We start from the raw sequence: 14,635 nt of genomic DNA, 5'->3' as shown, positions 1-14,635 counted from the left end.
TGTCCCCCCCGCCTCAGTGTCCTTCTCTTCCCAGATGAGGCCCCTCTGCTGCCCATGCGGGGACCGCACAGGCTGCATGCCGGGGACGGGCTACAGGAGTGCCCGTTGTCTCATTCTTTTAATATACACGTAGTCACTTGGATATTAAGAGAAAAAGCTGTGTGATCACTCTCGGTGACCGGGGTCACCTCGCCCGCTTCTCCCCTTGGCCGTTTTAGGTCTCCGTGACAATGTCGGACGCTGGTGTGTGTGTGTGTGTGTGTGTGTGTGTGTGTGTGTGTGTTTTCCCACTTTGAATTACTGTTATGAAAGATGGACGGAATTTTGTGTCTGTCTGTGGAAGTGTCTCCGAAAGAATATCTGGTGTGGAGCAGAGTGGCTTCTGGAACCTTCCCCCGTGGTGTTTTGGCAGGATCAGACGAGGGACAAGGTTGGACTGGGCGCTCCCTGTGGATTTCTCCCCCGCTCTGCGTAAGAAAGGTTAAAAGTAAGCTGTAGCACCAGAAAAAAAAAAAAAAAACAAAACAAATCCAGGAAACATTAATATGACTATAAAAGGTATTGTTTAAATCTCCTGGGGAATACTTTGCCCTGTGTCAACGGTCCTGCTTTACAGAGCAGGCCGCGCAGCCTGCTGGAGCAGGGGTGGGGGTAGGGAGGGGGTGGAGGCACCGGGCCCTGTCAGTGGAAGCAGATCCGTGTCGGGGAGCATCGCCGGTGCGTCATCGCTGGTGTCAGAGGACTTAGCAGATCTTCTTGGCTCCCCACCGAACGGTGTGAGGGAGATACCTGTGCAGGTGTGTGCGCGGCACTCACGGAACATGTTTGCAGGGCGCGGGCAAGACAGTCACCTGTCACCTGTAGCATTCAGACACAGAAGAGAAACCCAAGCCGGGAGTGGCCTCCTGGGGACGGGCGGGGACAGGGTGGCCTCCGCTGAGCCAGCTGTTTGGGTTCCAGGCAAAGCGCCCATGTCCTTGGCACCTTGTGCCCAGGTATGTTTGATGCAGGAACCCACAGGCTGGGCGGGGGTGCGCCTGGGCGGTGTGGCAGTGGACCGTGTGGCATCCCTTCCCCCCGCCCCCAACTGTCTTCCTTCTCTTGGCACCGTTTTTCCCCAAACGCTTCCTCAGTCCTCTCCTTGTTTTCAAAAAAATTTTAACGTAGGCTTGTTTACTTGGAGGGTGCAAGCAGGGGAGGGGCAGAGAGAGGGCTCTGTGCTGACAGGCTGACAGCAGCGAGCTGGACGTGGGGCTCGAACCCATGAACCGCGAACCCACGACCTGAACTGAAGTCGGATGCTCAACTCACTGAGCCACCCAGGTGCCCCTGTTTATTTATTTTTGAGAAAGAGGGAGAGAGCGCATGAGCGTGGGAGCGAGGGAGGGGCAGAGACAGAGAGACAGAGACAAAGAGACAGAGAGAGAGAGAGAGAGAGAGAGAGAGAGAATATCCCAGTCAGGCTCCATGCTGTCAGTGTAGAGCTCGACACGGGGCTCGAACTCTCCAACTGCCTGATCATGACTGGAGCCGAAATCAAGAGTCAGGTGCTTAAGTCCCTGGGCCACCGAGGCACCCCCTCTCCTTTTCGTTCACCCATTCGCCCTTCTCCCCGAGCCACGCCTACAGTCTGAGTGTGAACACCGCATTGCTGGGCTTTGCTGAAGTTGCCACAAACCCCCAGTGACCCGGTGAGCCTTTTGTGAACCGATCCGTTAGGTGCGGGTTCGTTCAGGCTTGAAGTCAGGTGGCCTAATTGTAATGGATGAACACCATTAGTGATGTGTTCTGGAGAGTTCTTTCACTGTCCTTGAAGCTTATCCTCTAACTGGAAAACGGGTGACAGTTTTGACCTGGTTTTACCGGAGAGAAGGACCACGTTGAGCAGAAGTCCTCTTATGGGCCCGGTGAGATGGGTGCCTGTCTGTGACATTGACCTGCATCTGTGGAGATACTGATCCAGACGCTCTCTGAGTATCCTCTGAAGATAGTGGTGCCGGAGGCGTGGTGAGCGTCGTCAGCCTCGAAGGACAGCGGTAGTGACGGTCACGGGCCCGGCAGGTTATAGATTGGACGCCGAGGTTCCTGTTGGTTGGCTCATCGGATCCTCACAAGCAATGCCGTGTCATTTCGGCATTCTTGCTCCTTAGTGGGGGAGGGACCGGGGTGGAGAGGTGAAGCAGGAACGGAGTGGAGCGGGGCTCAGGGGACCATCCTTTTCTTGCGCACGACGGCACATTTATCGTCAGCTCCTGTGTGTCCGGCCCCACGCAAGACGCGGTCCCTGCCCTTGAGGCCTCAGTGGGCCACGTTCCTCTTTTACCACCAACCAGCAGGTGGTGGTGTCTTTGTGACGTTGGTCCGGGCACCCCTGGCTTCCGCGAGACCCAGTGGTTTACCAGATATTCTCAGCGAAAATGCGTTCCTTTAAGAACAGGGAAATCGTAACTCTACCTTTGTCGGGAGAGAGAGGTTTTTGCGTCCTAATTGCAAGTATCTTGCTTATCTTTTTTTTTTTTTTTTTTTTTTTTAAAGCAGTCTCCATACATTCTCCTGCCTGCATGAAATAGGGACATGGCTCTCCTGATGGGAGGGGCCAGGGCAGAGGCAGGCTGGCTACGCGTCTCCCTGAGAGGGTGAAGATCCGCAGTTCGGGGTCCAGCCACTCCTGCGTAGACCTCTCTTGATGTCCGGTCCTGGCTCAGAGGAAAGCAGATTCTGTAGTATTCTCGGTACCTTGCTGACGATGCCGTGTGGTCCCGATAAATATTATTTTGTGACCCAGGCTAATCCACGATACATTCACTCTTAACATTGTGGGTGCTGTTTCGGTAATTACTGGTTGGTTATATGGGACCCAAATGCCATCTGATCCTTGCTTTAACCAGCTGTGAAAGGGACTCGGCCAGGTGTCCTGTGGGGCACCATCACTTCCGATGGGACTCCAAGCCGCTGGAAATGGGGCAAGGTCCGCGATCCGGGGTCGCGCTGAATTCCTTTTTTCTCTTCCTTCCCCTCTTTCCCACATTTTTCTTCCTTTTCTCTGTCCTGCTCGGGCTTCAGAGTTCAGGATATTTCTAGGAGTCCCTCAGTTCAGGTGCATTTGGACCTCAGCAAGCTCAGGAGGCGTGTGGCCTGAGGAACCTTCCAGCTGAGGTCCCGGCGACATCTTTCAGACATCACTTTGCCCTTCAACCCCTCAGAGCAGCCTTCTCTGAACATCCCGTACAACGGGGGTTGGCAAACTTTTCGTAAAGGGCGAGGCTTTGCAGAGGACGTAGGGTGTCCGTTCCAGCCGCTCAGCCCTGCCATTGTGACACAACAGCAGCCCCAGACAACACTTAAGGAGCAAACGTGGCTGCGTGCCAGGAAAACGGTGTTTACAAAAACGGGCAATGGCTGGGTTTGGCCCGGGGGCCGTGGTTTGCCAGCTCCTGCTCTAGAGAGAGCCCTCCCCCTCTGTCTTGTTTGTACCGCTGTCTTGCTGTATTTGGCTTCCTGACAAGACCGCCTCCCGTACTTTATACATTTTTTGTAGGCTTTTTGTTTATTGTCGGTCATCTCCACTGTAATTAAAGTTCCACCAGCGAGGCAGGGATTTTACTGTTCCCTGTTGCTCCCTGAGCATCTAGAACAAAGCGTGGCCCGTAGGAGGGGTCTCGTAGATGTAGAATGAGAGAGACAAAACTTACTCGGGAAGCGTAGCCTGCGAATTGGGGTTTTCTGCCCTCGTTTCAGGGTGTGTGTGTCCATGTTAAATCAGACTCTTACTTTCTTCTTCTATCTTGTTGTTGTTGTTGCTGTTGTTGCGGTGGTTCTCTATGTCCCGTTCAACGTCTGGGCTCTTCTTGGCACGTATGCCTTTGAAGGTGCCCCTTTGGGGAGCCCTGGCCCTCCCATGTTGGCTGTTGGTGGTGGTGGTGAGGATTTCTAGAACCAGATGCACACGGCCCTCACTGTTCCTTCAGCAGTGGGACTAAGGCACGGAGTGACTTTATTCCATTGTCATGTGGGAGATTTGTCCAGACTGCACTCAGAAGGACAAAACAGTTGCCTTGTGATGCTGCCCAGATTTGGAGCTATCCCAGCGCTGGGAAGCTTGATGTTTCCTGGGCCTGGGACTCTGGGTACCATTCACAGTTCCCATTGTGATGGATGAAAGCCCATTCATGGGTCCTCGTGGGTCCCGGCCAGCGGCTCCGGGTGCTCCCCTTGTAGGCCTGTGGCTCCCTCTCGCTGTGCTTGTACAGGTTGCCTGAGTCCCCTCTTGCCCTGAGGATTTGGGGACCGCAGTCATGTTCAGCACGGGCCCCTGCCATGTGTGTGTTGCTTGGGGCAAGAGGGACACCCAAGGAGACCTGAACCCTCCATCTACATCTTTGCTGTCCCCCTGGGCGACAGGACACGTCCATGAGCTACGTGCTGCTTCCCCAGAAGCTGGCTCAGCGGACAGGTGAACGAGGAGGGGAGATCCGCTCCACCCCCACGCCCGGGGGACCGATGGCAAGCTCATATCCAGCTGGATGATTTGGGCCTTGAAGGATGAGTTGGGTTAACGGGGAGGCAAGGGAGGGAGGAGTACCTCTCAAGGAGTTAAAGGCCAAGGCCCCGAGGAGGCTGGAGCGCAGGGTGTGCGGTGGGTGCTGGTGGGCAGGGAGGGACCCAGCTGTGAACGTGTCAGAGGGTCAGGTGCTCAGCTGCCTCATTTCCAGATCTGTCTAGGTACGATACAGAGACCTCCTCTTGGTTTTCTGGGGCATTTTGTTCTTTTTGGTGTTAAGAAAAACAGCGTGTTCCAGCTTACCCAGCACAGTATTAAGTCTCCAGGCCAGCAAAGTGATCTGAGCCTGAGAGTTTTGTACAAGGACCCATTAGCGTCCCTTGAGTTTGGGCATTTCATTTTAAGAAGCTCGGCATTGTGACAACAGGCAAAGTCTAGCGCAAATGGGGTGTGTGTGTGTGTGTGTGTGTACTTGCGTGTGTGTGTGTATGTGTGTGTGTAAAGGTGTAGACACAGCCATGCAGTCGCATTGAATAAAAAAATTGTAAAACACACGTCCTTACAAGTCAAAAATGCCACAAGAATAGAATTTCCCACGTGTGACCCTTGTAAGCAGGCTTTGGATTGGTAACAGACTGCAAAGTTTTCTCACATTATCCTTCCACGCTGGGTTTTGGGTGTGTGTTTACGGCCCTGCAGCTTGTGGAGACAAAGTGGGGCCGCTTCTATCGGGCACTTCCTCTGGTCGATGTCGCAGACACTCCGTCTGCTCTGTGCACGGCTTCCTGGGTGTGGGCGGAAGCCGACGCCTGCTGGGGCCCTTTGCAGACCAAGAACCGCCTCTCCTAGGAATAAACGGGCCGCCACTGACCTTTGTTGGACGTTCTCTCCTTTTCCTCCTTCCCATCTGTCTCCATCTTCTCTCTCCCACCTTTCTGCAGAGCCGCCAACCAAATACCAAATCTCCCAACCTGAAGTTTACGTGGCCGCGCCCGGGGAGTCGCTAGAATTGCGCTGTCCGTTGAGAGATGCCACCATGATCAGTTGGACTAAGGATGGGGTACACTTGGGGCCCAACAATAGGACAGTGCTTATTGGGGAGTACTTGCAGGTAAAAGGTGCCACGCCTAGAGACTCCGGCCTCTATGCTTGCACGGCGGCTAGGCCGGTAGACAGCGAGGCTGTCTACTTCATGGTCAATGTCACAGGTGAGTCGGCCTGCGAGCCCTCCGCTCTCTCTTCTCTGTAGCCGTTTTCTGGGTGAAATTGTACTGGACAAGGGAACTCCTAGTGGGATCTGCTAATTGGATGCCACGCACAGAGCTCCCTAATTTGTTATTGATCTGTTTTTGAAGTTCTTCCACGGGGACCGGCTCTGCCAGAGGGGCTGGTCGTTAAAAATGACAGGATTCTCATGTGCAAGGTAGCATTTTTCTTTTAAGACAGCATGCTTTTATAGAAGTAGAAAACACATCTCACCGCCCCCCCCCCCCCCCCATACTGTTTGTATCTTTGGCCGTTAGAATACAGGGTTGCAATTTGATGTGGAAGATTTCGGGTTCCTTTTATTAAAACTCGAGTTTCTCTCCTTGATTTTTCTCCCATGCAGCGAGGGGGAACTAGATGGAGGCCCCCTTTCTGGCCAAGTCTAAAGATTTGCTTTCAGAAGTTAGTAAATTCTGCCGGGGACTAATTCCCTTCTTGAAGGGGATCCTGACAACTGAAAGGTGGTGTTGGAAAGAATCTTTGGATAATAACGCAATCGGTCAATTTGCCGGGGCCTTGAATACTGTTGGAAGCTTAAAATCCAGTTTTAATATATCCAACTTGACAGTATGTTTAAAAAACGTGAAAGCAGAAAGCACTGGGAATCCTAATACAGACCAACTGTCCTCATGGAGAGAAAACTGAAGCCCTTAAAACCATCTTCACTAAACAAGATCTCAGACTTTTTGCGGGGGCTCCTGGGTTGTGGCCTTCCCTGTCCAGAAGGACTAAGTTGTACGTGATTACAGCCTTTTGCTTTGCAAAAACACAACCATGGATATATTCTTTTGAATACAGATGCCATCTCATCCGGAGATGATGAGGACGACACAGAAGGCTCCGAGGATTTTGTCAGTGAGAACAATAACAAGAGTAAGTAACGGCCGTCTCGGAAGGTCCCCGAGAGAGCAGAGCCTGGCGGGAAGTCCGGACTCTAACCTGCCGTCTTGTCCACTCTTCAGAACGCTGTGCCCTGCGGCCCTTGACTTTTCTCTGCTGTGTCTCCTCTCCTGGCTTTCTAATCTGAGAATAAACCAGTGTTCCTGTATACCCTTCTCTACCGTTTGTCCTTTCTTATTGTGTCACAAGTCACTCTTTCTCGAAAGCAGTTCCCAGTTTTCTGTCCTCGAATTTCGTTTCCTCTTCGGTTTCTCACTGTTCGGAGGCGTGATACAAGTAGAAAACACATACCACCCTGGTCTTCTTTGTAACCTCTGATGGTGCTTGGCTTAACTCAGTGGTTCTCAGCTGGGGCGGGGGGCGGGGATTCTCCTGCTTCTGACTCCCCTGGGGGACATTGGGCAACACTTGGTGGTCTCAGTAGGGGGAGGAAGAATGCCAGTGACATCCAGTGGGCAGAAGCGAGGGGTACTGCTAGGAAACATCCTGCAAAGTACAGGACAGCCCTTAACAAAGAAGGATCTGGTCTAAAATGTCAGTAGGGCTGAGGTTGAGAAACTGGGGCCTTTTTTTTTTTTTTTTAACATTTATTTATTTTTGAGAGATAGAGAGACAGAGGGTGAGTGGAGGAGGGGCAGAGAGAGGGGGAGACACAGGATCCGAAGCAGGCTCCAGGCTCCGAGCTGTCGGCACAGAGCCCGAGGCGGGGCTCGAACTCACGGACCGCGAGATCACGACCTAAGCCGAAGTCGGACGTTTAACCCACTGAGCCCCCCAGGCGCCTCGAGAAACCGTGACCTTTTCAGACATTGCTGCATGCTGAGAGGAAATAAGGGAAGGGGGCCTTGCTTTGTAGACAGTGACAGAGCAGGGAACCAGCAAGTGCCGTTTGCTTTTCAAAGGCTGTTAACACGTAGCAGTGACACGTGGGAGAACCTGGGTCAAGAAGAACTCGGCCTCTCTTACTCTGACACCTCTAAGTGGAGGTGACCCTGGGCAAGTAATTTAACTTCTCTGCCTCGGCTTCTTCAACTGTAAAATGGGAATAATAACATCTCGTGGGGTTGTTACGAGGATCAGACAAGTTTGCGTTTGTAGGGCGCTCAGAAAAGTGTGGGTCGCGACGTTCAATACAAAAGATAAAATGTAGCATTAGGTATATTTCCAGTAACATGGCTTGAATGTTCCCCAAGTGCTTGTACATTAGTTGCTGGCGTTCTTTGCTTAGGTGTTCTATTCTGCATGTTTTCAAAAGGACCTTAGTTTAATAAATTCTTACAAGGCTTAAATAATAAGTTAGTTATGAAAATAGGCAGGGCTTTTGAAGACAAGAAGAGAAAATGGATACTGGTAGGGACCTGGGATAATGTGTCAAATGGGGAATTGCATTTGTTCCAGTCTCCTAGCAGCGTAGGCAAAAAGGGAAACATTTATAGTTTTCATTGTTTTGGCAAGAGAAGGCTTGGGTTCTGGACCACGAGCATCAGCATCGTCTAAGAACTTACTAGAAATGAAAAGGCCAAAGCCCCACCCCAGACCCCGGACTGGAAACTCCGGGGATGATTCTCACGTGCGCTGAAGAATGAAAAGCACCGACTTAGGGATTCACACCTTGAGATCTGCCTTGAGCCGTGTGCGCTCTTGTTTATAAAACTGTGGGTGAGTGAAACTGTCTTCTGCTGTGATTTGTACCAACCTTCTTGGGAAGTTATTATGGTTATTTTTTTAATAACGCATCACTGGGACATCGGAAGACATCACTCCTTGTTAGTTCTTTGGCTCTGGCCGGGAAGGCAGTGGATGACCCTGCTTTGGAGGTGTGGCTTTGGGCAGGTTCGGTGCCGGTTGCTGGCTCGGGCAGTGCCCCCAACGACCACATAAGCTGGAGGGAGCTATTATTCCTGTTTTCTTGATTGGAAACTCACGATTCGGTGAGCAAAAGGCAAAGCCGCCATTCGCTTGCAGGCCTGTGGTGTGTTGAATCACGGCACCCCCCTGCCAGTCCCCAGGGTGACGATGGGGGGGTGGGGGTGCAGGGAGGATGCCGGCACTGTTGTGGACGGCTCTCAGGTGGGGCCCACGTGTGGGATGTCCAAATCTGGCAGCACCCGGGTTGTGCTGGCCGGCCTGGAACCTGCCTCGTCCTGGTGAACAGAACCACGTCTGAGAGCCTGTTCCCAGGAATACTTGGGAAGCCGTAAAATGTAACAGCAAGGTATGGGTTACGTAACAAGTAGACTGAGTGAACTGACTGAACTTTCTGGTGATTGCGAGGGATTACCTGCCATGGACCTCCAGGGTTTCGTCCCCCGAACACTGGTCCCAACCGCCCGGTGCCTGCGCAGACGGGCCAGGGAGCGGAGCGCACTTAACGAATGCCATGCCTTCACCCTGTGGCCAGCGTTCTTTGTAATTAGCTCTCGAATGACACCATGTCTGCCCTGCAGTGGGTGCTCTGCGGTGATTAAGGGCTGGTGTTAGCTGTACCAGGGAGACACTGCTGTCGGGAGCTGCCTCTGTTTGGTGCCTGTGAAACATTAGACACGATTTAAAGCGATAGCAGCTCTTAGCTGGCTACTTGGCCTCTGCCATCTGTTAGTGTGATTAGGCTGGTCTGATTCACAGGTGCAGCCTGGGGCAGTGGAGATTAAGCAGCTGTGGCCTGTGTGGACAGAGGAATGCCACGGCCGGGGTAATTGGCAAGGCGGGGAAGGGGATGTTGCCATTAAAACAATTTTTTGCCACCTCCAGTGTCAAATGCCTGACCTGATTAATAGGAAAAATTATAGAAGCGCCGAATTCCATGCGTTTTCAGGCACCTGCAAAACACCCGTGGGTCCAGATTGATTCCTTCGGTGCCTTCTGATTGTCTGGAGGCGTCACTGGGGTGTGTCTGAAAGCTCCTCTTCGGTGATGTTCACAGATGATGCTCCGGTGACCCTGTGCTGGCAGTGACATTTCTGGACTTTCTAAGTTTTTTTTTTTTTTTTTTTTTTTTTTTTAGTTTTGGTGGTTAGCTGTGAGAAGGCAAGCTTTTATCTACCTGGTAGAGTTCCGAAAGTATGTACAGGCTACAGAAAGCATGGCAGTCCAATACAGGGGCAAAAATAAGTCCAAAATTAAGGCAGGATCGTTGGCTATGGGCCATGAAAGTAGGTCTGGTCTGATTTTTAGAGGGCTGTTTTGCCGTATTCGGGTTGACCTTAACGCTTACACCATTGGTACATGACCCAGCTCAAAGGTGGGCTCCCCCATAGGGGGTTTCCTTATCGCTTCACGTGTTGTATTCCCTCGCATCTCAGCATCACGATGCATCTCAGACCCGCCTTTCCTGGTAGACCACTGTTGGAGGCAAGGACTGGCCTCGATGCTGAGCGAATGTTTTTTGGAATTACAGTCCTCCTCTCCATCTCTTACTGGCGCTTTACAAACAGAGTAATGCTCAGGTCTGGTCTGTACCTTAAGAGAAGAAGCTGGTGCTTCTCAAAGTATATCCCGTGGAACCCTAGTCCAAGGGCTGTGTGCCAAGAATGAGTTGTATTTTGAAATGAGTTTGAAAAATACCTCTTACTCTCTGACCCTTTCTTAGAGACTTACCCGGTGCACCAGCAGAATACGTTCTCTCCAACGTTCTATAGTAAAACATCTGTTTAATTTCGGCTTTTCCCAGGGTTTTCCAAACGCATTGACCGTAAGACCCTTTTTAAAATACAGCACTTTACTAACATCCTGTTGCACATGTTTTGAAAATCCCTGCAATGGGCTGATTTGATTGACCTGACTTTGCTTTTGCCTTTTAAGTCAAGCCCTTCCATCACAGATGTCAAGGGCATTCTCGGGTCATATTTTAGCAGCTGACTAACTGATGACCTCACACCTTACCCGCGCTTGACTGTTTCCCTGCGCGGAACAATTCTGTGATGTCATTACAAGCCTAGCTGCCAGGAAATAATGCTTCTTGCATATGCCCTTTAGTGAAACAGACTTTCTCCGGACAGAAAGTTGCAATTTCAAATGCTAATTTTTGAAATGCATCCAGGTTGAAGGTTTTGAAGGCTTCAGAGTTTATACTTTAGCATTGGAAAGCATAACTTAATTAGCCCTTGCCTCCCCTCGGTACGAGGTACCTTTACGGGTTATCTGGCAGCAGATGAGTAGACCTTTTTTTCCCAGGTGTCCCTTTTTTTCCCAGGTGATTTTTATTACCTCAAGCTTGTGTTTCAGCGATTCATGTTTCTGAAGAGTTTCTTGGGAAACCATGATTGACAAAGTTCAGGTTGACTGCTGAACTAGAAGGAATTGATAGCAAGGCAGCTTTATCAAGATCTGTGCTCCAGGAGTGGTTCTTTCTCTTGAGTGAGGAGGAGAGAGACAAGGCAATTTTCCATTTTGGTTTTCATTCCTGTTGAGACCTGCAGGTGCCTGTACTCCTGTGTCAGGGAGAAAGGCAGTTGGCAATTGTCTTTGGAACTGGCTAGGGAAAATGAAGGGACTTGGCCTGGGATTCCACGCTCCTTTCGTTGCTTAACCTGCTGATAATAACAGTTTATAGTCACCTTTGGTCTAATTGGGCCTTTTACTTGGTAGGGGTTATAGCTAAGTTCGTAAATGTGTTGGTTTCTTAGTTGGGTTACGCGGTTTCCAGGAATTGAAAGTTATAGTAACAATAATAAAAAAAAAAAAAACAAAAAAAAAACCCAAAGCACACAGTCTTCCTGAACTTTTTTTTTTTTTTGGGGGGGACATTTCTTTGTAATGGAAACCTCATCCTAAATTGGTTTGGGTGTTTTTTTTCGCAAAAGCCAGGGATGGCGTTCTATCTGGAAGGTTGGATTGAATTATCTCTTTCTTGGCCTCCCGTGTGGGCAACCAGCATAACCAACAACTGGAGAGTTTTCTTTTGAAGGCAGATCCTAGGAGCTCCCACGGGGCAGCTGGTCGCCCAGTGGACTCAGGCATTTCAAAGGTGGGTCATTTGTCTGTTTGCTTTAATGGGTTTCTTATCGATGCTTCAACCGATCGGCAAGGTGTTGTTTTTAATGAGATTCTCAAATAAAACCCGCCGCCCCCATAATCACACATTCACTCACATCTCCATATTTTGTTGGATTTGTTTTCTCTTAGTTTATGCAAAACTGAAAACACGAACCTCAGTCTACTGTATGGTTGAGCTCAGAGACCTCTTCCCACCCCCACCCAGTCAGGGTCAAAGCATTCAAATGTCCTGATTAGTGATATTTTTAAAGGCCCTAATTATAGACTTAAGACAGAGGCCTTAGTGGGGCTTTAGGGAGTTTGTGAGACTTAATCTAGGAGCTGAAACAGGCTCTGTTTTTTTATTTTTGCATCAATAAAAATACAGTTGGCAGTCATTAGCGTCCGCAGCTCACATAAATCTTGAACTTTTGACTTAATTACCATGGGAGAGTTCAAAGGGCAGCCTGGAGTGGTTGAAAGAGCACAGCCCAGGGAGCTGGAGTCCTGGGTCTAGCCTCAGCCTGGCCTTGGCCATGCAGCCTTGATCAGATCACTTAACCTTTCTGGATGACATTGATCACGTCAGCCGTTGGACCAGATGGTCACCGAGGCCTTTTGGTACAGTGGTAATAGGATTCCGTGTTTTTCCTTTAAACTGTTGGGCTGTGTTCTCTTTTTGATTTCAGTAAGAGAGGAGACTCTAGACCTTAGCCATCTGTATTGAGATACATACTGGGGCATGGAAGGGCTTCTGTGGGGGCAGCCCGTGTTTTTTCATTACGTTACCATAAAAACCCTCTAACCCTACCATTTGTTGACACAATCAATATCTGCCTGGAATACCTGGACAGAATGTTAGAATAGGGAGGGCCCTTATCAGAACACTCAGTTCACCTCCCTCATTTTATAGCTCAAGCTTTTAACACTTGTTCATCTGGTACATTCTTCCATCCATCCATCCATCCATCTGTCCATGTAATAAACACTTGAGTGCCTACTCCATAGGCTAAAGATGACTTACACTGTCCCCTTCAGATGCTCTACTCTTACTGGTCAGCAGACATCGAATGGAATAAATTTCAGTATGGGGACACCTTGGTGATGGAACCATATGTAAATGACAAGCCCAGTGAAGGAATTTGATCAGTCTGTGCTGTGGGATGGAGGTGGTATGTTGAAGGAACTTTGAGGGAGGTTTTTGTGGGGTTATACATCTCTTTTTAACCAGCACATCTTAAGAGACTACTGCTGTATTAAAAGTATAATTCTATTTACTTAGACTCATCACTGGTATATAATAACTGTTTCAGTATAGAAAATGATAATGAGTAGGTACCCCGTTACGATGGATTTTTCTTATTTTTTAAATTTGGCTGGGTTTTACTGTTCTTACTGTTTAGTGAGTCAGCATCATTCTTTAGCTACGTGTTACATCAGAAGGTCTGAGAATGTCCGAGCAGATGGGACGAACCTGTCACGAAGGTCACCTTGTTTACTTCCAATTTAGTATATTTCATTTTTTTATGCCATCCAAGATTTCCACAGTTCCTTTTCTATTAATTGACTTGAAACTCACTCCTCCTGCCTCCCTGAGATTATGCTAGGGAAGATACATTAAGTGGATACTCAGACCCTTCTTCGAAACAACGTGATGGAGACTTGGCTTATAGTTTTCCTCTTTTATCAAGTTGTTGAGGAAACATTTGTACTGAGCACCTGCTATGTGTTCTCTTTTGTAGATCGTTAATTTGCTAAGTGAGTTCCTCCTCTGCGTGTTCACTGGCCATGGTATGAAAAGAGGCCTCCTTAGGTAGAAAAGCTTGTTTCGGAGCCTGGTCCTGGTCTCTCACCAGCTGCGTTGTCGTTCTTGGGGTGGGGGGGCGGGGATGGTGGCTGGCATTTCCATGTGTCCAGACTGCAAAAATGGCAGGAGATGACAAATAGAGTTTGCAGAAGACATGAGGCCACCGATGAAGGAGGCGCAACGGGGCTAGTCCTACAGTACCATTATTTTTCTAGACCTTCCAGGTTCTCCCGTCTTCACGTAAAACTAGTTTCTTTCAGGAGGAGCCATTATAAAATACGAAAATAATCCCTCCCCTCTAGCGTCATGCTCATTAAAACAATTCATGAGCTCAAAATCTTAAAGAAAAGCCTAGTCACAGAAGGGTGTTGTCCTGTATGATGTTAGCACTCACTCAGAGTGGGACTGGGCAGAGCACTGGGGTGGCCCATCGCTGCCACACAGAGGACCTTGAAAACTTGGCTCGATGGCCTTGCTGTGGAGTCACTATTTACAGGTATTCAGGAAAAGGGAAAGTTGCAAATGTGGGTTTCCAGTGATAGCCACAGAGGCGATCTGTTTCTGCTTTGTTGATACGATTTTACGGTGCCCCGCCCACCTGGGATCCCAGTGGCTTCAGGTGACAAGTATGGTGCCCATAACCCTGCCTTATGGCTGTGTGTCTATTTTGCACAAGCAGGTTTTATAGGTGCAGTTTTGACGATTGAAATTTTACCCCAGGGAAGTGGCTTCCTGCCAGAAATTCCAGCAAAATTCTTTCACCCTTGTCCTTAAATCATCCCTTAGGTGCCAAGACGAAGGAAGGTGCTGGTTGCCAGTGTGCTGTTGCCACAGGCCATGACCGTACAGACTCATGTGGTTTGGGGTGATCCCTGCGTGGGTTACGGTCTCCCTGACAGCTTAGCCCAGTGAGAGAGGAACAGAGCAACATTCCTAGTTCCTTAAACTAAATCCTCCCCCCCCCTTTTTTTTTTTTTTTAACATTTTAGGGAACGTAAAAATCATGCCTAATGGAATGTAAGCACGTATCTGGTGATTTCTTTTCTGTAAAAAAGAAAAGACATTCCAGAGGATCAGCTCAGCCGTAATCGATGCTATCTGAAAGAGTCACTACATTAATATTTAGCTAATTCGTATGAATAGGCTATTGTGTTTACTTACACAAATGACATGAGTACAGACACCTG

General features: G+C 49.4%; 1 protein-coding gene across 1 annotated transcript in view; it reads left to right on the top strand.

Moving 5' to 3' along the window:
* FGFR2 (fibroblast growth factor receptor 2) overlaps window positions 1-14,635 on the top strand; it is a 108,564-nt gene that overhangs the window by 23,396 nt on the left and 70,533 nt on the right. The window contains 2 exon segments of the mRNA XM_019459630.2: window positions 5,443-5,709; window positions 6,566-6,640. Of these exon segments, the coding sequence (XP_019315175.2) occupies window positions 5,443-5,709; window positions 6,566-6,640 (342 nt within the window).

This window comes from Panthera pardus, unplaced genomic scaffold (assembly GCF_024362965.1).
Source record: "Panthera pardus isolate Hobbes unplaced genomic scaffold, ASM2436296v1 HiC_scaffold_22, whole genome shotgun sequence".
NCBI classification, from domain to species: Eukaryota; Metazoa; Chordata; class Mammalia; order Carnivora; family Felidae; genus Panthera; species Panthera pardus.
This window is presented reverse-complemented; position numbering and strand designations above follow the sequence as displayed.